Source organism: Pezoporus flaviventris, unplaced genomic scaffold, assembly GCF_033815535.1.
Source record: "Pezoporus flaviventris isolate CSIRO_AGI_PZ_B2104156 unplaced genomic scaffold, CSIRO_AGI_Pfla_v1 ptg000001l, whole genome shotgun sequence".
Classification (NCBI taxonomy): Eukaryota; Metazoa; Chordata; class Aves; order Psittaciformes; family Psittacidae; genus Pezoporus; species Pezoporus flaviventris.
The window spans coordinates 37,486,583-37,507,950 of record NW_026892549.1 but is presented as its reverse complement, the minus strand read 5'-3'; the positions used below and the strand labels follow the sequence as shown (position 1 = coordinate 37,507,950).

The 21,368-nt window shown below is 34.6% G+C and overlaps 1 protein-coding gene across 6 annotated transcripts in view; it reads right to left on the bottom strand.

Moving 5' to 3' along the window:
- Window positions 1–21,368, bottom strand: part of LOC133268727 (sodium channel protein type 2 subunit alpha) — a 79,250-nt gene that overhangs the window by 4,529 nt on the left and 53,353 nt on the right. For all 6 annotated transcript variants that reach the window (XM_061452290.1, XM_061452319.1, XM_061452281.1 and 3 more), the window contains 9 exons: window positions 13,817–13,937; window positions 13,396–13,550; window positions 12,295–12,468; window positions 9,833–9,955; window positions 4,842–5,123; window positions 4,332–4,385; window positions 3,147–3,284; window positions 1,391–1,495; window positions 93–363 (listed from right to left, as the gene is read on the bottom strand). In XM_061452290.1, the coding sequence (XP_061308274.1) occupies window positions 93–363; window positions 1,391–1,495; window positions 3,147–3,284; window positions 4,332–4,385; window positions 4,842–5,123; window positions 9,833–9,955; window positions 12,295–12,468; window positions 13,396–13,550; window positions 13,817–13,937 (1,423 nt within the window). The remainder of the gene's footprint in view (window positions 1–92; window positions 364–1,390; window positions 1,496–3,146; window positions 3,285–4,331; window positions 4,386–4,841; window positions 5,124–9,832; window positions 9,956–12,294; window positions 12,469–13,395; window positions 13,551–13,816; window positions 13,938–21,368) is intronic.

Here is a 21,368-nt window from a genome sequence, read left to right as displayed (position 1 = left end):
CAATATTGAACCAAAATATAAATAGACTTTACATGCCAAAAAGTGCCAGTTTCTGTAGAATTAGCCATTTCATAAAAATGAATTATTCTTACCTACTATGGAGAGAATGACAACCACAAAATCAAAAATATTCCAGCCTACAGTAAAGTAATAATGGCGAAGTGAAATCAATTTCAGGACAAATTCTCCAGTGAAAAGTACAATAAACACCAGGTTAATCCAATATAAAATGTTTTCCATGTCTTCACTCTGATCATCTGTTTCTACCATCATTGTAACCATGTTAAGGCAGATAAGTATCATGATACTGATATCAAATGCTTGTTTCGTCACAAAATCAAAGACCATGCCTTGGAATTTGTTCTGGGGAGGGAAAAAAATAAGATTCATTACAATACACATTGGGTAAAATTTCTTTTCTTTGGAATTGCTACAAATTATCCAAATCTAGTATGAAGGGGATTGCCTGTCTCCCATGAAGTCCTCCATTTGTATGAATTTTCTAGCTCGTACATGTAAACACAATTAAACAGAAATACAAGTACTGTGTTTATAAGTATTAAAGGGATGATTTCAAAACATGCATGGTGCATTTTTTTGAAGCTGCAAGGGAGACTTTGCCACCCAGAACCAGTGCACTGTACCATTTTGTGACACAGACTGTTAACTGAATGCTTAGCTTGGCCAAAAAAACCTAAGGTGGGTGAGTGTAAGCAGGCTGAGAGTTACTAACACTTCATTTGCCAGAAAACTCACAAAGTTTTCAAGCCCTGAATTCAGTACTCTTCATGCCACCAAAATGACCTTCAAAACAATTATCTTCCATGTTTCAGCTATAGGGAATTTACTGATGGATGGACTGGCCACTGGGCAGGTTCCACAATCCAAAGTAGAACTGAAGAGCTGCAAACACTCTGCTCCAGCCAAAACCTGCTCTGTAGTGCTAGGTTAGGCCTGCTGAGGAGAGCAAACCATTATATGGATTGTGCAACAGGAGTGTGAAGGGCAAAAGGGTTTATTTTTGAGGCAACAATAAAATAACCTGCCCCCATAGAGCAGTTTCAGAGTCTTCCTTGATGATTGAAAAAGCCTGTACCCTAAGGTTTTCACATATTTTCATAAGTACACTGCCACATTTAATTGTTCTAATCAAATCAGGGTTTTGAAAAAATGCCACATAAAATGCCATTGCCATCAGCAGAGAAAGAATAAGGGAGAAAAGGGAAGAGTCCACCATATTCAGACAAAGAGAGAAAAAAAAATCTGATTTCATATGAATAAGGATTTTCTTATATGACTTTTTAGTTTACTCAATTCAGCCTAAGGCATAACTGAAACTATCCCAATTTTAAATAAATGTAAAAATATCAGAAATTATTTTTATCCTTACTGCTGGTCGAGGTATTGGCTTTTGGGGTTTCTTTGAACCCAGTTTTTTCATTGCATTGTAGTATTTCTTCTGTTCTTCTGTCATAAAAATGTCTTGACCTCCAAAGTAAACCAAAGAGACAAAACCTGGTTACAATCACGTATTTCTATTGATTACTTATAAACGATACTGAATAGTAATAATCACTCTTGTTCACGTTTTCATCTGTGGAAAAAGCTTGGACAGACATAAAAATCCCCTGTTATTATGATTATTAATACTTTCACAACAGAAGAATTGCTTTACATATTCCACTTTTAATGTTTGCGGTATTTTTCTGGGAGGCTTTTGAAGTTGCATTGTTTGTGGCAAACCTTTGCTTTCCTTTGGGGACAGGGAGGTACAGAGGAAGGAGAGTATGCTTTTTCTGTTCTACTAAGCTTCATCAGTTATTACAGAGGCACAAACTAATAAGATATTGTAATCCCCTTCTCTTGTTTTTCCTCTAGAGTAAATTTTGGCAAAATTTCAGAACTGACATCTATGATAGCAAAGGAGAATTACAAAGTATCTAGACAGTTATATTTTACAACCTCTTCTCCGTCTGCTGAGACAGGACTTGAAGAAGGAGATCCTGGAACTAATATGTGGAACAAGTAGAAAAAGAATAATTTCTCTCCATCTCAACCAATTTCAGCACATGGATCCAACAACATTTCCACCATTCCAGTAAGACTTTGTGTAGCCAGGTACTTTAGCTAAATTCTGCAGCTGAAACACTGATACATTCTGAGGCAGTGTTGACAAAATACAAAGACTAGTACAAATAAAGGTAATAAAAAGTTTATTGCTAGTGTTCAAAAATCTACACTGCTGAGCTCTGACACATGAGGGTAGTATAACTAAGAGTCTTTATAGCTACATTTAGCTATTTCAATGGTGCCCTGGGTTCAGCTGTAGCAGTCATTTTTCTCCTCTTAGTAGCTGGTGCAGTGCTATGGTTTCGACTTTAGTCTGAGAACAGTGCTGCTAACGCACTGATGTTTTTAGTTGTTGCTAGGTAATGTACTTCGATCAAGGACTTTTTCAGTCTTATGCTCTGCTAGTGAGGAGGGCAAACGAAGCCGTGAGGAAGCAGGGACGGACACCTGACCCAAACTAGCCAAAGAGGTATTCCATGCCACAGCATGTCATGCCCAGTGTATAAACTGGGGGGAGTTACCTGGAAGGCCCAAGATTGTTGCTCAAGTTGGGCTGGGTATCAGTCGGCGGGTGGTGGGTGGTTGTATTCTCTTCCCTTACTTCCCTTATCATTATTATTATTGGTGGTAGCAGTAGTGGTTTTGTGTTATACCTTAGTTACTGGACTGTTCTTATCTCAGCCCGTGGGATTTACATTCTTTCGATTCTCCTCCCCATCCCTCTGGGAACAGAGAGGGAAGAAGGGGAGGAATGAGTGAGTGGCTGTGTGGTTCTGAGTTACCGGCTGGGCTTAAACCATGACAAGTGGTTAGTCTTTTTATGACTCCAGCCCGAAATCCACACCTTTACAAAAATGACATTGAGTTTTTCACTAACCATGGACAGACATATGTTGTCACTTGTCCATTAAATCCACATCAAGCCAAATCATAAGCTTTAATAATTTAACATATTCAATATGCATAGCGCATATTAATTTATCATAAATTTTTTAAAAATGAATGAAATTATTGTGTGTGGTCTAAAAATAAGCAATTTTTTATCTTTCTTTTCAAAATAACAGGGAAGTACTTATCTTCTTTTTCTGCTGGTTGAAATTGTCTATGATGACACCAATGAAAAGGTTCAAGGTAAAGAATGATCCAAATATGATAAAGATGACAAAGTAAAGATACATGTACAGGTTATCTTCATACTTAGGCTGATCCAAAACCTGCAAAAAAGGCACAAAAACTAAGCATTAGTTTAACTGTGAGCACAGAATCAATATCTGGATAGAATTCAGGGCTTTGCCACTCTGATCTTTGCCTCTTATGGTCAAGTTCCCACGTATCTATCCCACTGATCTTCAATCTATGATGTTACGTTCTTGACAAAGAACTTGGCTATCAAACTTGATAATTCATTTAAAAAAATGTAACTGGCTGATATGAGCATAGAATAAACACCGAAGGCTTAAATTAGTCTAAGTCTACAGGCAACACAAAACACCAGCCTATAAAGCTGTAAAATTTCTATGTATCTCATGGAAGGCCGCAGATGTGAGCTTGTGGAACTTTCACTAGTACAGGTAATCAGGAAACTGTCCTGGATTATGGAAGAGAGGCATCCAAGCCATGTTTAGAGTATGTATATTTTCTTGGTACAGCTATACATATTTGCTATTACCACAACAGGCCTCCCACTGTGAGTGTAGCTTATGAGAAAACCTGGGGCTTTGCCAGTATAATTTATTCAGTTGTTTACTCAGAATTAGATGACAGCTTGCACCAAGAGAGCAAGAAGAAGGCAAAAGGGTAAGAAAGTGCACAGGCAGGCCTAGTTAAGAACAGGAACTGTGCCCTGAAGAAAGGAGTTGGAGCTTGCTGAGCACACTGAAAGTCTCAACTTTATAAAAAGATCAACTTTATAAAAAATCATCTCTAAGCTGGGTATCAGTGCCTGTTTCCAAATGTAAATAATGCCTCAATGCACATAATGAAAGGAGGAAAAGACATTTCACGGCAATAGATAAGTCTGCTGTGGAAATGAGGAATTTGGTCCAACAGCACAATAGAGAACATGGAATCCTTTAGGAATGCTCCTCTGCTTTCTTTGTCTCCTGTATTTTTCCTGTGGTTTCCATTTTCTTTAACTACAAAACTATAATAACTCCTTGTTTTCTCATCTTCACTGTTATTTCTGAAAGATGTTATAATTATATTCTTAAATCTTGGAGCTTGCACAGTCAAAACAAATGGACTCAAGGGACTATACTTACATTACGAGAATCCACAGCTGCGTACATGATATCCATCCATCCTTTAAATGTAGCCTATAAACAGAACACTGGTGTTTACCTCATGCTTTTCCTGGAAAATGGCTTGTCAAAAACTTTTCCCTTCCATTGTATGTTTTACTCATATACAAGAATTGGAAGCATTCTGACTATAGACAACACAGCATTTATTAAGAGCTTTTATCAATTATGAATAATATTTGATAGAAAAGTTATTTTTCTGTGTATGAGGAAAGTAGATGCACTTGATATAGATTCAGTGCAGGCAAATTAAGTTTTGAATTGCGTATTTTTTCTCATAGTCAGCATAGCCTCTATGCTTTGTATTATTTCTGTAGAGTCATGGATTTATCCCACACTATATAATTATAAACCAAGAAGTGAGAGACAAGATTTCCAAATGCAAGAAACAACAGAAAATTAATTTTTACTGCTACAAGTAAACAAAAGTGATATAGAAGGAGAAATAAAAATTAAAGAGTGGTGACTTACCACTTGAAGCAGAGAAAGATAACCAAGGCCTACATTATCAAAGTTAACCTTCACATTCTTCCATCGGGCAGTTTCATTGTTTTTTATGAGCTCCTCACATTGACTATAGTTGTTGATTTGGCTGATATCAAACCTCTCATCAGTTGTAGTGTTAACACAGTAGTAAAATTTTCCAGCAAACAGATTTACTCCCATGATACTGAAGATCAGCCAGAATATAAGGCAAACAAGAAGCACATTCATAATGGATGGAATCGCTCCTAACAGGGCATTCACAACCACCTACAGTACAAGGAGAGACAGCGTAAGAACCCTGGCACCAGTCTTACAAATGCCTCATCAGACCTACTTAAATGTAACACTCTATTTTAACTCTAAAAGCTGCATTACACTTTTTTAATTGTTGAGAGTATCAAGTACAAAAAGCAGTATAGAGGAAAGACAAAATGTCAATGTAATTAGGACAGCCATACAAACATTAGCAAGTGGTGACTTTAAAGAATGGGAAAAAGAACAAACAGGAAGAATTAACTAAAAAAAAAAAACAAAACACCTCACAAACAAAATCATCATATACTGTTCTTTTTCATAAAATATCTACTTCATGTATGTCTGCAAAACCATACCCATAATATTTCTAATGACTGCAACAAAAACAATGAATTTTTTTCCATTACATGTTTACTGGATAAACAGTCAAAATCATTATTACTACTGAGCAAGTTTTTATTCAAAAGTCATTTTAAGATTTCCTTTAAAAAAAACCTGAGGGATATATGCATGTTCATTTGAATGGTTATGTATAAAATCAGAAAAGCAGATACGTTCATCTGAACACAGAATTGCTGGTAGTGTTCAGGCAAGTGGCAGATAAGACTTGAAGAAGGAAGACACTAGATGTAATTCCCAAATGAATTTTTGGGAAAATCAGGAAAGAAAAACAGGAAAATGAGTTCATGTATGATGATAAACAATGATAAAAAGCATGCCAGAATAAAAATAAAATAGTAAAGAAAATAAAATTAGGGAGAAAGTAGGTCCATTCTGAATGAGAATGATTTAATTAATGATGGAATTGATGAACTTCTAGATTAGTTAACTCCCATTTTAAATCTGATTTTAAGTCTAACAAAATAGAATTTAGTAACTATGGAGCACCGTTATCAATTTTGCCAAAACAACTGAATCAGATCCTTAGAACCTAATGAAGACTTTGTTTTAAAAATGCAGGACATTAAGTGTTATGTAGATGTAATTGTTTATAATTCATTTAGTTTATATGATGTAGGTACTACAGCAGATCCCTTAGCACACTATGGTATTTACTTCTATTTGAAATACAGATATGTAGCTTAGCCTCTAAAATATTTTGGCATTACATTTGTATCTACAGTTAACAGGTTTGATAGATTCAATTACTTGTAAAAAAGTAGTCATTCCTTGCCATTTTTCAGAATAGAAAATAAAACCTTTGAATGTTAAGAGTAGGTGATGAACCACCACCATATACCATATAGTAGATTGGGCTGAAGGAAAGGAGAAATACTTGTTTTACTTTCAAAGCACCATTCCTGCCAAAACAATGCCTCTTTGGGGTGATACATACTTTGGATAATAGGACCTCAACAAAATTGTTAAATTTAGGAACTGGATCAAATGAGGTCTCTTTCAGTGTAAATTACTCTCTGACTCAATAAAAAGCACAGAATGGTGGATGAAGTCCAAAACTTCCATGCTTTGCCACATATTTTAAATCAAATGTTGCAATAAGTGTTTATTTATAATGCAGAAGGTAAAAAATATATATACATTGTTTTTTATACTAATAATCTCCTTATCAATACCTATTATAAATCAATAAGCAAAAATAATCTAGCATTTTTTCACTCGTCAGCCAGGCAGAGAGGATTTCCTGACTAATGGATACATCTATTCTGATTATTTCAACAGTGCTGTTACTATCAGCTTTGTCAATGACATGACTGTGGAAGGCCATGAGGAGTAGTTTGACCTGAATAAATGAATAGTTTCATAATAATGCTGAATTAGTTGAAATTGGAATTCCATGAACTCACTGGTTTCAGTGGGAAGTTTGACTGGAATAATTAATGACAACATAATTTTTTTTCCAAGTTTGGGAATATTTTCCAAATACATATTAGTTATTATTTTCACATTATTTTTATTTAAAGGTGTCTCAGTTCTTCTACTTAAAATATAAGTAGAGTTTTTTTTTTAATTTAATAATATAATCCATCAGGAATAATTATTGAGAGATAAAGGGATAGTTAATGAAGTGAAAATATTTGTCCTCAAGCTCTCAGTCTCATTACACCCGAGAATTTTGTTCCTCCTTCTGCTACAGCTACAGGTCCAGTCATGTTCCTCTTTCTTTAATTGCTGGATTTCTACAGCTGACCTACTTTCTCCGTATTTAGTCTGAGTCCTAAAGCTATAGCAGGACTAGTATTTAATATGGGTCATTTGAAGACACTCAAAACAAGACTGCTGAGCATCACTGAAAACACTGATCCATTGGTAGCAGGGGTGTGAGAGAAGATGGTAAGGTCTGACAGCAAGTGAAAGTAGGGAAAGCATTAGAAAGATATTGAAAACATTGTTTACTGGTTAAAAAAAAAAAAAAAAGGGGTAGTATGTGCCTAGCACCATACAGCAGTAATACTGCTTGATACAGAGCACAGACAGATTAATTATGCTCCCTCAGGCTACTTTCATGAAGTCCCAAGTGTAAAGTGTATTCCCCTAGCAATAGTAGTGATGGGAAGCCGCAGGGGAAACATATCTTCCACAGGGGCAATGTTTTATATTCAGTATTAGTCCAGGCAGACACAAGTCCTGAACCTAGAAAATAGTATAGTGGATTAAAAATTTTAGATGTGTGGAATGGAATTTCTTCCTTTTATATAGGAAGTATAATGCTCACTCTGGAAGTAATTTTAAGCGTCTGTGCAAAAATGTGCACCATACTATATTGTCATATTTTCAGTTCACAGATGTTAAACACCAATTAAATTACTATGCTGGGAACAGACATCTTGAATTTGCATGTATCAGACCTTAAAATTGTCTCACACTAATTTCTTCACCAGCTTGACCTACTGTATCTTTAAAGACAATAAGCCTGAATTTAATTACTTTAAATAAAGCAAACACATTATATCTATAGGAAAATTTCAAATTCAATGGTCAATTACCTGGTTAATAAAAGTTATCTAACTTCACCCACTCCTTATTATTATATATTTTGCTGAAGGTATACATCTCCTTATCTGGGTATTTTACAAAGAAACACAGCAGATAATGTCAAATCTGTAGGTAAAGTTTACACCAACATTAAAGTTATGGGATTGACAATTACCCATAAGCCCTCATGACAACGTGATTGATTTTAGCTTGCCACATTAGATTGCCACTTAAGCAATTTACTGTGCACATAAAATTTGTAATATTTTGTATTTAGGATTTTTTTCTTTGCTAATCATTTGCTTAAAAAAACTCCAACAGCTAATGTGTTCTTTAGCAAGAGACTACTGATGTTTTATATAGCCCTTATGTCTGATACAAGCATCTCAAATTTTCAAATTTGCTTTAGCAAAGTTCCAGACATTTGTTGGAGCAAGGAAGTGCTATTTTCTATTTGAATTTATAACCTTCAATCAAAGCCTGTTGAAATCTTTCCACACACGCATAAAGCACCACATTTTCTTCAGAAGCTCACCAATTTGTAGTTGACTTACAAATTTGCTTATCAGTTTATAACCTGGGGTGCCCAAAGATCAGTGATTGTAGTAGGGAGCTCACACAAGGATCCCTTTTAATTACAGCCATAGGGTTTCAGCTCAGGTGCATCTGCCTATTAGACCTATGTCCAAGGCAGGCAGATGGACCCTGAAGGTATAAGCCAGACAACTTCTTTTGTCTGGAGCTAGAGTTATATACCATCTCCAGTTGTTGACTACTGCCCTTAAGAGAAACATTTTTGAGTTTTCATGTCATAGCAGAGCACATAAGGTCTTTGCCAATTCAGTGCACTAAGGAATGCATCTAAACGAATCAATTTGACTTTGCACTGGAATAGATTGAGAAAGCCTAGCTGGGCAGCAGAGAGTCTCGGGTGTTATAACTGATATAACAAACAGCTGGAGACAGTAACTTCTCCAGTGTACCCAACTGGCCATGGCAGGAGGATTGGAACTAGATGATCTTAAGGTCCTTTCCAATCCTAACTATTCTACGATTCTATTCTATAACTGTCAGAAAAAGTCTTCAGATATGTTTTCAGGCTGATTAGTAGTCTATAGAGTATAATCAGGGAAAGCAGTAACCCACCAATTTATGCCAGAAATCATAAAGTCAGTTCCATCTTTGATATACTAGAAGAATTTTAAATAGAATGCAATAGCTTTATTCTCAAAGAGGGGTATTTTAACACTGCCAATTTACATAGTAACATCGGAAATTGTTACAAAACTTTTAAATTGTAACAAAAATTCCCAGTTAATATTTACAGTATAGTGGGTTAAAAGGTATTTGGTAGACTACTCATGATATTCTATACTGGTATGGAGTACACATGTGCATATGTGCATATGTATGTGTGTATATGTACACACACTTTTATGAGGAAGTATTGATTTTTTTAAACTGTTCTGGCTATAGCAGGATTTATTTGTATGGAATAAATTCAGTTTTGTAGTAACATTGCATAGATCCATGCAGTTGATCCTCAGGCTCTCCAGGAAAATATGAAATAGGGTGAAAGGCCAAGGAGCCTCGATAAGTGTAACAATGTGTGCAATAACATATGAATTCATATAAGCAGATGAAGCCTTTTGCTTATATGTTAGTGATAAATGCAAAATACATACAATGATAGCGTAGCATTTCTGCATGGATTTGTCATTGATCATTCTGCATGCATGCATTCTTTCTATGCATGCATAGTTTCAGATTCTTTCATTTTGTCTTACCCTCATCCCTTCAAATCGTGACAAGGCTCTTAGAGGTCTCAAAGCTCTTAGTGTCCTAAGGGATTTAATCGCACCAAGTTCTGAGTAGCCCAAGGCATTAGCTGTTAAGCTAACCAAAGAGACCTACACAAAAACAGAAAGGCAATATTGCTCATTTAGCTTATATATCCTTTCAAACATATGGCGGGAATGATGTGTGCCCTGAACTTCTCAAGAAGATTCAAGGCTGGACCTCTTTCTCCAGGAATCCCTCTATAATGCAGAAAGGACTTTCAAGTCAGACAAAGTAGAATAAAAGTATATTCTAAGTACCTGTTGATGAAATCATGTTGGTAGAATGGTATAAAAATAGGCCTTCTAAATTCATATAAACCAGTCAACACTTGGTGGTATTTAAAGAAAAATGAAGTCCCATGCAAAAAAGAAAACTCCCAAAAGCTGGGTGAATTAGAATGGTCAATTTAGTTCAGAATTTCCCATAGTATCTTTGGAACTTGACGAGCCTGTAAAAGCTCTCAAAAACCATATCCAGACCTGGCCTTTGGTCAAATGTAACTTTCTGGTGTCCAGAAAATCTTATTCAACAGCCATAGCTACCAGATCTGTTTATATTTGACCGGATAAGCAACACTGATAATCGACTGTTTGTTAGACAACGGTAGAGGCTTCATTGTTAGGCATATCCACATTTCATTAAATTCCCTGTGACTCCTTTAACCACTTCATTAATCCTGGCTTGCATAACGCTGGTCTGGTCTGCAGGCAGATGAATAAGTAAACTAGAATAGCTGTAAAATAAATAATACAATTATCTTTCATCAATAATTCTTAGAAATGTATTTATAATAAACCATTGGGAAGGAGTCACCCTAGAAAAAAACACACAACAAAATCAAAGCCAAACCAAGCCATTGTCTATTTCCCTCTGCTTAATGCCCTTCCCTTCCATCCTTCCTCTTAATTCTCTCATTTCCATATTAAACTTTGCACTTCGTTACCTCAATCCTCTGGCTAAAGATAAAAAAATAAAAAATCAAAAATCATAGATTGGTTTGGGTTGGAAGGGACCGTAAAGATCATCCAGTTCCACCCCCCTGCCATGGGCAGGGACACCTTCCACTAGACCAGGTTGCTCAAAGTCCCACTCAGCCAGGACTTGAATGCTGCCAGGGATGGGGCATTCAAAATCCAGAAATTCAAAATGCTTCAAAGATAAAATTTTTTCCATGAAAAAAATTGCACCAGGGTGAGGGTGCTATGAAAATCTAATAAAGTTATTTATAAAGTTCACAGAAGTAACTAAAGCACAGATTACCGAATAAGAATTAAATATTTTTTGATAGATAAAATAAACAGGTAGATAAAATAATGACAGTGTTATCTATTGTCCAGAGTGTCTCTTATGTTCTGCTGGTCGTGGTAATTTAAACATGGGATGATTGAGCCTGAAAATTAAATCTTTTACAAGGGTACAGACTCAACCACAGAATACTATGTGTGCATATAGTCATGTTTTATCATAGGATCTGCAATGTTGGTATGGATTAAAAAGTTATAATGTTTTCCAACCTCTGTATAGTAAAGACTTCATGGCCTATCATATCATTGTGGTTTTAGGGAGACACACAGAGGTTTCTATAGACTTCTGCTGCTTTTGGAATGAGATGCCAAGTGATTCAAGACATATTCTTACCTTGCATTCTATGGGAATTACATATGTGGAACTGAGAGGTGCCCTATTAGCACAGACAAATGTAGTCAGGCTATTGGGGATGGAAGGGAAATGAATGTCTGCTGTATTGTTAAAGATCTGTAGACTTCATTTATGCTATCCAGTACTGTGCATGTATTGGTCAGCATGTAGACCTGAAATTACAGGACACTCTGCACTAGATCTGCTATAGACAATATGCACTTGCCCATTGGTGGTGCAGCCTTTTGAAAATCATCTGAAAGCCCATTCTAAGGGAGCTCATCCACAGTTCTCCAAATGCCTCTTTAAGGTCACCCATGTGATGCAGTGAAAAGTTTTAATAGTACTGAATAGTATACTGGATGTGAGAGTTCCTAGCAGTGTTTTCCTTTGATATTACAGAGTATCACTTACAGTAATTCATTAGAACGTTAGAAAGCTCTAAAGAAATTACTTTGAAATATGTAAATTCCCTATACAGCAAAAAATGAAGAGGATAAACAGCATCCTTTCTATACCGTGAAAAAAAAAAGCATTATTTCAATAAATTATTTCAATAAGCATTACCACTTCATAAAACTAGAGAATATTAAAACAACCTCTCTAGAGTAATATGCACTTCTAAATAGTTTTACTTTTCTGAACAGTGTTATAAACCATACCACAGCAAGTTTTAAAATAGTTTCCACTGAATAGAACAGAAGGCTTATCGTGAAACCCTAATATTCTGATTTTTAGCACCTTAGAGAACATGAAAAAGAATACATACATCAACAATCAGGAAGTCCAGCCAGCACCATGCATTAGTGAAATAGGTTTGAAAGCCATAAGCCACCCATTTTAAAAGCATTTCCAGAATGAAGATATAAGTAAAAACTTTGTCAGCATATTCCAGCATGGTCTTGATAGTTTTACGTTGCTCTATGTATATATCTTCAAATGCCTGTGAAAAAAGATTTTTGAAGATATAATTAAATGTCTTCACAATTTGCAATGTGGCATATAGTAGCCAAGAAAAAGAATTAATTGGAAAGATATATGGGATGATAAGACATACATCCTTCCCTTAAGCACAGTTTTTGCCTTCACTCCTTACTGTAGTCTTTTCATGAAGCTGGGTCCAAACACAGTATCCAGCTTTCAGTGTAGCTGAACAGTGATCCAAAAAACTTCTGTAATACCTCCAAATCTCAGTTTAATGGATAGCAGTGTCTTATTCACATATGGATTTATTTGTGATAGCTACAACTTTATATCAAAAATACATAAGGGATTTAAAAATTACTCTGTGATACAAAATTTTTTGAGGAACTAATAATTGAAACCAAACTGTACACACTAACCCATAAAGCAATCCTGAACAGAGATTAATAATTCTCTTTAAAAAAACCCACAACTGTCTACACTGTCAGTAAATCACCATGCGTTATCCCAAGTGTAGCAAGTAAACTATATTTTGCTGCTGCTATGAGGAACTGGTAAATGCCTGATAGTATCCCATTGGCACCTTACATCTCAGTTTGATAATTTATGTTACTGTTGATAAGTTCCTAGCTCAGCTATGCTTTACTTTAAAAGTGTATAAGACAAAAAAAAAAAAAACATCAATATGAATACATGTGAATACCAGTCTGATATAACTGATGTCTTATTTCCATTAACACTGACTTGCAAAAAAAATTTTCTTAGCCTGTGAGCAAACTCCTGAGTATCGTACAAAACATGCCAAACACTTGTTGATAAATGTTGATATCAGGACATTTATGAACTGGATATTAAATTCTGATATATTACATGCAGTTGCATAATTATCTGGAATTCTAAATGCTTGCTCCTTAAAATTGACACAACAGTTCTACACAGAATTTACCAGAGCACCGCTGCTGAGAAGAATCATGAAGACAATGAAGGTCTCAAACCAGTTGTGTTCAACAATCTTATAGCAGGTTTTCCTAAGATTCCACCAGATTTTCCCTTTCCCATCTTCTACACTGACTTGACAGCATTTGAATCTCCGCACACAGCCTAAGTGCAACAATACATTTTGTCAGATAAGGTATTTATTAGGAATCACAATGAACCAAATTAATTTGTTTTATTTCAGTGCTACTGCAATAGATGCTTGTAAATAAGTATCTCCTATTTGAGGATTTTTGTTTCAATATTTAAAGTTTTATAACTCTTATAATACCTTCCAAAATAAAGCTTCTCCTTGATTTTTAACAAAAATGGAATCCAGACCAAAACAACAGTTAAGAGTAATCACCTTGCATACATTTTGCTTTGCCTACCTTCTGTAAAACAAGCCTCTGGCTCCAGAACTTCTTCAGGTTCTGCTTCTGGCTGTTCCCCTTCTGGAGGTAGTCCAATATCAACTGTGCTGCCTTCTGATGAACTGGATGCATTTAATTTCTGTGAATGAAACCCCATATTTTTTTTTCTTTTTCAATTTTATCTATTTTGAATAGAAGTTCATATTTGAAATGCATACCAATATATTTTGCATTTATTCCACACTTTGACATTAAAATAATTTCTGATCTATATTCCATAATGCCAAATTGCTCTACTACAGGTGAGGTCACAAGATTAGAAACTACATAATGTGCATTTTCCCTATTGAAAATATGTTGATATTTTCATACAAGGAATTGCTGACATTAGACTACTATTTTGAGCCACACATATGAATTCTGAAATGAAATTTCAGAACTTAGGAATGGGTGCCTCCCACAGTTGGTACTGTTTAATTATTCCAATCATGTGGCTGCATTTTAGATTACACTTCAGATAGCATGTGTTAATACAAATAATTTTCCAACGTCATGACCAAACCAACAGCAAGCTGCACAGATGTATTTTCATGTCTCAAGTAAATGTTATGCTAGCAAGTCTGTAAAATCTAAAAAATTCAAATATAAGCTTTTCATTATCATTGACATGAAAACACATATTATGATTTGCATAGGATAGTTTAATTCTATTTATTTCCAAAAGAGCAGCTTTAAGAGCAGTAGCCGATATTTTGCATTCTCACTTGCCAATGCATTTTCTGAATTTATTGTGCATTTTGAAACTACTTATTACTTTGGTACAGTAAACATACATGTCCAATCCCTATAAAAGCCCTTTTTTTTTTAAGAAAAAATTATTTTTGAAGACTAAATTAAAAAAACAGTGCTTTTAAAACAGTACTGTCATAAAACAATACTACACCTATGAATCATGTCAATAATCAAATCTTCAAAATAATTATTTCATACTGTAACATTATTGGCAACAGACAAGTATGAGTACTATAATAAGTAAAAGTAGTTTAATCACAGCATTTTATGACTCTTCTAATGTTATCACTATGTGGAGTATAACATCAGTAAAATGGTTGCATTGATAAGTAGCTAGTTTTATAAAGGGAATGATGTAAGCAGATTTAGAATATAGTCTGTAAGGAAGTAATATTACACAGAGAGAGAGTCAATGATAAAATTAAAGATATATCTTTGCTGACACTTAAAACTTCAGTTAGAGGCATTATTCTTTTAAAACATGTTTGAGAAGCTCCAAATTGAATACATTTTTGTTTGTTTGTTTGTAAAGGAAATGTAAACAATATCAGTATGTGAAAACAGAAAATACCATAAGATTTAATGGAATTTTACATTTCAGACAATATTAAGTATGTTCTTCAAACAAAAAAGATTAATTCCTTTCTTCCCAACTCTGATTTTATTGAATCACACTGATAATATACTTTGTTGTCATTTTGACATTGGCTTAACTTTTATTTTTGTGTATTATGGTACACTACAGCCCACATTTTAGAGGAAGAACAAACAAATTGAAACATTTATTGTATAGTGTATTATGCACGCAATTTCAGTGATAACTACACACTCACTTCGTTTCTTTGAAAATCCCATTTTACATATTCATGTCTTATGTTTGTGCATAAGCTTTAGCATCTATGAGGTCAGCTCCAGTGTACAAAAACATGGATGCATACTTTTCTTCAGATTATTATTACAAATACCCCACTATAACATATCCAAATTATGGATAATGCATGGCAGTTTGGTGATTGTGGAATACTGCCTCTAAAATAGAGAAACTGGAATAGAATAAATACTGTAGTTCTTAAGTACCAGAGAATGTAAACATCAGTGGAAGTCAATCATCAGTTTGAGAAGAGGCCAGAAATACCATAAACACAAGGTACATTCCAAAGAAATTTATATATGGTGTTAAAAATCAGCGTTGACCAATACAATACAGTAAATATTTTTTAAACTGAGAAGTGATTATCTGTTTGCATTATGTGGAGTTTTCCTAAAATGTCGCTTGCATCATTCCAATCTGGACAGCATTTTTAGCAGAATGCTGTATAGTAGCAGAGCAAACAAAAATTATAAACTGGTTAAACCACAATTTGGAACGACCTATACTGTCCATTATTTTATAGGAACATGAAGATTTCAGTAGCTCAGATATTGCTCAGTTAGTTTAAACGGCAAAAGTTAAGAAAGGGTAGTGAATTCCTATTATTGCAATGGCATAAGACTAACAGCTCAAGATGGAAGATTAGAGACACCCACTATAAGAAGAGATCAATAAGATCAGGTAGAAAAAGTAGAAAATTATCAGTAGAACTGTCAATTATAGGAACATCAGAAAGCCATCTTTATTTATGAGGGGCAGTATGTATGGTGAGTTGTAGCTTACAATTCTCTTCTCACTGAAAATCTGGTATACTTCTTTTAAACAGCTGTAATAGTAATCACAGGAGTTAAGCTAAACAGACAAATCCTAAAACGAATCAACAGCAACTGATACTTGAAACACAACAATTAAATAACTTAGCCCACTGAGAATTCAGTTACTCTTCTGTTGACATGACAGAGTATTTCCTTAGCACACTCTTCTGCTATACATGAATTTAGGCCCAACCTGATCAGTACATGAAGATGCATTTTATAAAAATTATCCAATAAACTCAATCTGTAATAATTCAGTATCATTTGTGGAAGAAAAATTAAGAATTTCAACATAAATAGTTACTATTTTTTGTTTGTTATTTTTAACATTGAATTTAATGTATGGCATTCTATACAATATTTATAAAATTTTGTATGCATTAGAAACAGGAAGGTTTTATGATACAAAACCTTAAGATTTTAGAAAATCAGTTAAGTTCAGTATGCTAGTAAAACTTTTCACTAACAGTCACTATTTCCACATCAAACTTCTGCTCTGGTATAAAGCAGCAGACACAGGGAAGTTGTACTGATTTCTAAGTATTCAACACAACATCACATGGGAATGGACCATGTTATTGCTATGTTTTTTTCATATGCATTAATATATAGGAAAACTTTTTCTACCACTTAATACATCTTTCCAGTGTTTGTACATATAGAATACAGCTGGATGGCTAGACTACCCTTAATTGCAGACTCTGATATGTTAGGTATATAGTGTATGTTGCAGTTCTTTACCTTAGCATATCTCAAAGTTACTTTTGTACTTGATAAATTCTTCTCTGCTCACCAACATTACAAAAACTTGATTTAGGCATTTCTATACATGTATGCATGTATACATTGCTTAACATGTATATAGCCTTTTAAAAAATAAGCCTGCAGAAACAAGAGAATCATCAGGCCAAAAAATTCTCTTTGATATAGTAGTAAGTCCTTTTAAAGACTTTTTTATACCATAGTTTTAGGTTTCAAAAATATTGAGTGACCCAGATTAAAAGATACTTAGAGGGCCAAGTGTTAGACACTCTGAAAGTTAGGATGATAGATTCCTTCTGAAAAGTATGCTAAGGAAATTATTTTCAGAGAAATCTACTTTGCAAAACCTCAGACTGTACATACTCCATCTTCTTTTCACAGAAAACAGTAAGGGGACAAAGGTACTTACATGGTTCTAAAGCAGCAGTATACTGATTAACGTAGAGAGATACCTATTCTGTCACATCTACCAACAGCCTTGCCAGTCATGCTTTAGTCAGCAATCCAGTATAGTATGAGATACATATTTTGGTTTAGGTTCAAGATAGAAACTGAAAGTGGAAAGCAGCTTGCCTATCAGAGCAGCATTGCAAAAGCAGCAGCCAAGATTAGGTCAGGAAGTTCTTGACGTAATTACTTTCTGAACCACGGCAACATCTCATAGATTCATACAATTCTGCTTCACTTACAGGCAGAACACTTGGAGCTTCTAACATTTCTTTCTTTCTTTCTTAGATGATTATCTGAGAGTAGCTGAACAGCTCTTAGGTTAAGATTTTTGACAAAGCCTGAAATTTCATGATTGCCCAGGATGCCACTAATAGCTGTTGAAATCGTAATTTAAGGACTGAAGGAGCAAAGAACAGAACAGACATAAGCAGGAAGATGATGCCAACAGAAACCACCATTTTGGTTTTGCTTTCCTCCCAAATGCCTGTGAAAATGTTAAATAATGGAAATGGTATTGGTTTTATTTTCTCAGCGCTGTGTGTATGTCAGTATGAAAATGAGATGTTCCATAATATAAATGGCAATACTATAGACAAGCTTATCCAGTCTTTTTTCAGTACAACTATATTACCTATAAAATTGACCAAGTGGTAAATATCATCATAGTTCCACTGGTATAATTAATGGAATCTGGATAACACTCTTTCTAGTGTTTATAAAGTCAGGCATAATAACTCTATCAGTTCAAAAAACCAGAACATTTAAAATCAAAGCAAAACAATTCTGTAATGATTATTGTTTGCAAATACTGCAGAAAAACAGGTTCACTAAATTATAGTACATTCTGTACTTTGTTGCTATTTATAATTCCTTTGATCTACTTAGTTATGAGCATTTCATAAATAAAAATATTTGCAAGAATGTTGGATGATAGCAAAAGTGTCGTAAATAGCAGTGGAAATATTTGCAAAAGCACTCCCACTGGAAGCTACTTAAAAAGGCCCTTTGATTCATACAAACAATAGTGAAAGGATATTTCTGACAGAGCAAGGGACTGCTTTTTGTAAGGATCAATTAAGCTGACTCCAATTAAGTCTAACATTAACAATATCATCCACTGTGAATCACAATATGCCAATACAATGTGACCAATTCACAAACAATTCCAAACCTAAATTCTTCAGAGTATCAAAGGACTCTGAAAAATTAGTATTTTAAAATAAAAATATGACTTAGAAGAAAAATAATTCCTTATAAAATGCAAGACAAAAAGCTATGCAATAATAATATTTTAATTCCACTGATTTACCAAACTGGAAGCAGCATTGCAGAACTATGGTGTTGCAAATATTATGATAATGTTTAATAGGTGAGATGTAATTAATAAAGCTCAGAACCTTTTGGACCAACATCAGTAACTTACTCACTTGATTGTGGAACTTTATTTATTACTGATAAGATGAGAATAAATTTGTCAGGGCAGACAATTTTAGATGTTTGGAGAGGTAAGACAATTTTTAAGCATAAGTTGAAAAGCTATGGTAAGACTGAATTGGGCCAGATCTTGCTATCAGTTTTCTCTTTGCACCTCTACGCTTGTTAAGTGTGGGTGTAAGTAAGAGCAGAACTGATCTCCAAATGTTCAACCAGCCAAATACCAATTTTGTATGAACTTTTTTAACTAAATGATGGTCACATGCTTAGATTGGAAATTAAATGAATTTCATGCTTAATGGTGCTTCATGTTCTGCATATTAATCTCCAAAATAACTAAATGCTTATATAGGTACTGAAGAAAAGCACTTCTAAAAAGAAATATGAAAACTAAAGAAGTGACTATCATGAGTTTGCAAGTTACCGCCATTGTAAGCTAAAATACAATAGTAGGAACGTATTCCAAAACAGCTAGCAGCTTTTCATTATCAGCACAATTTACAGATGGACTTACATAAGCTTCTGATGAGAAATACAGTTTATGTGTTACATATTCTGTCGTCCTTCAAAATGAAGGAAAACACTTCAAAAAGAGAATCCTGAAACTTTACCATAAAGACTGGGAAAGGTACATAGCATGCACTGCAAAAAAATTATTAAAATATCATGGAAAGTATAGCATCTGAACCACAGAAATACTGGGGCTGCCGATCTCGCCTGACCATGCTGTGATGGGAGTCTCGTGACTCAGCAGAGAGCAGCTGTGCATGTTTGTACTTTATTGCAATGAATGGGACAAGATCATAGCTGAAGAGCATGCAGGCCAGTCAATATCCATTAAAAAAGTGATTATATAGTATATACGCATAGATGTATAACTTGTTTAGGTAACCTGGGTAAAACTGGTGACACGATGCTCTGCCTCGCTAAAAGGCACCAGAGCTGCCCGCTTGACTGATCCAGCTTGGTTCTACTCCTGTGAGAAGTAAGAATGGCAGGAAATGAAGTTCACAACACAGCACCTCTGTTTTTTTTTGCACTGAATACTGATTAAAGTAAAATACACATTATTCAGGTGTCTGCAACAGCATTAGGAGATCCCATATGTTTCAAGGCATTTAAAAATGTCTTCTAACTTGATATATCTGTGTGTAATTACTAGCCTAGAGGTTACACTTAGCATAAATTAGTTATTACACATCTATTATTATTATTGTAACTGATTATTACACAGCTACACATGCACTACAAAATTTTCTATATAAACCATCCCTGCAGTACTTAAGGACCTAAAAAGGAAAAATTATTTTTATAGTTTCTATATTGGATAGCACTAATGCAGCTCAGGTCCACAGACCTTTACATACAGGACAACAGACTCAGCACAGTGGCCCAAGATATTAGTGGCCTTACTTCCATGATAAAATTTTATTTAGGATTTATTCTCTAATTCCCTCATTACGTTGTTTTTCCCCACTACCATTCTTATGGACGCAATATTTTCCTAATTAACACTATTTTAGGTTTTGGTCAATTTCCTAGAAAATTCCTTATAAATTCACACTTACTAGCATGTACCATTATATATTGTTTCTAGAAAGGCATAATCTAGATAACATTTCCATCAAAATAAAGGAAAAGATGTATGTTATCCACTAAATATTAATAACTTAATTAAAACTTGCTAATAAGTTATAATTACTTTGTAGAAATTCAGCTTATTGCCCTATACCACAGTGAATAGGTGTATGCATGTGTATACAAAGAGAAAAGCAAAAGCACACAGACACACACATTAGCACCTGGCTATCTTGTGCAGAATGTTCTCACAGTACATGGATGCCTAAGCTGCCTTTCATTTGGAATACTGCTAATTGAACATGGTTTGGTGGTAGTTTCTGACTTCAGTTCTTTCAATTTGTAGTATAAGCTATGAAGTAACTGGCAGATCAACACTCAGTAGCAGCAGAATCATATAAATGAGAAAACATGAGAGGGCAGAAATGCAAGGCACTTTATGGCATGACAAATAAGAGGAGGCCTTGAACAAAAAAGCCATTTGCAGTAATTTTTTTTTAATTTAAAAAGTTCTTTCTTTTGCTTTGGATCATTTTCATGACAAGACTGTTGGTCTTATGAATAATAAGTCATCAGTCTTCTCTATATAAAAACCACAGAGGATAACATCAGTCAAGTGAAGAGTAGGAACTAGGATTAAGATATGCACTTTTGTGATTAAAATCTATTTGAAATTTAGGCACTTAAATAAGAAATATGCTTGCAGTGTCTTTGCTTAACCCTCTCTTGAGGGTGCCTGAAATTTGTACACATTTCCCTTCAAGTTTTCACCTTCAAATTCTGCAAGAGTAAGAAATTTTGGTCCTGAATATGCTTAAGAATAGTTTCAGGCTTGACCAGTCAAAACTGCTTGGCACTAGCTCATTCC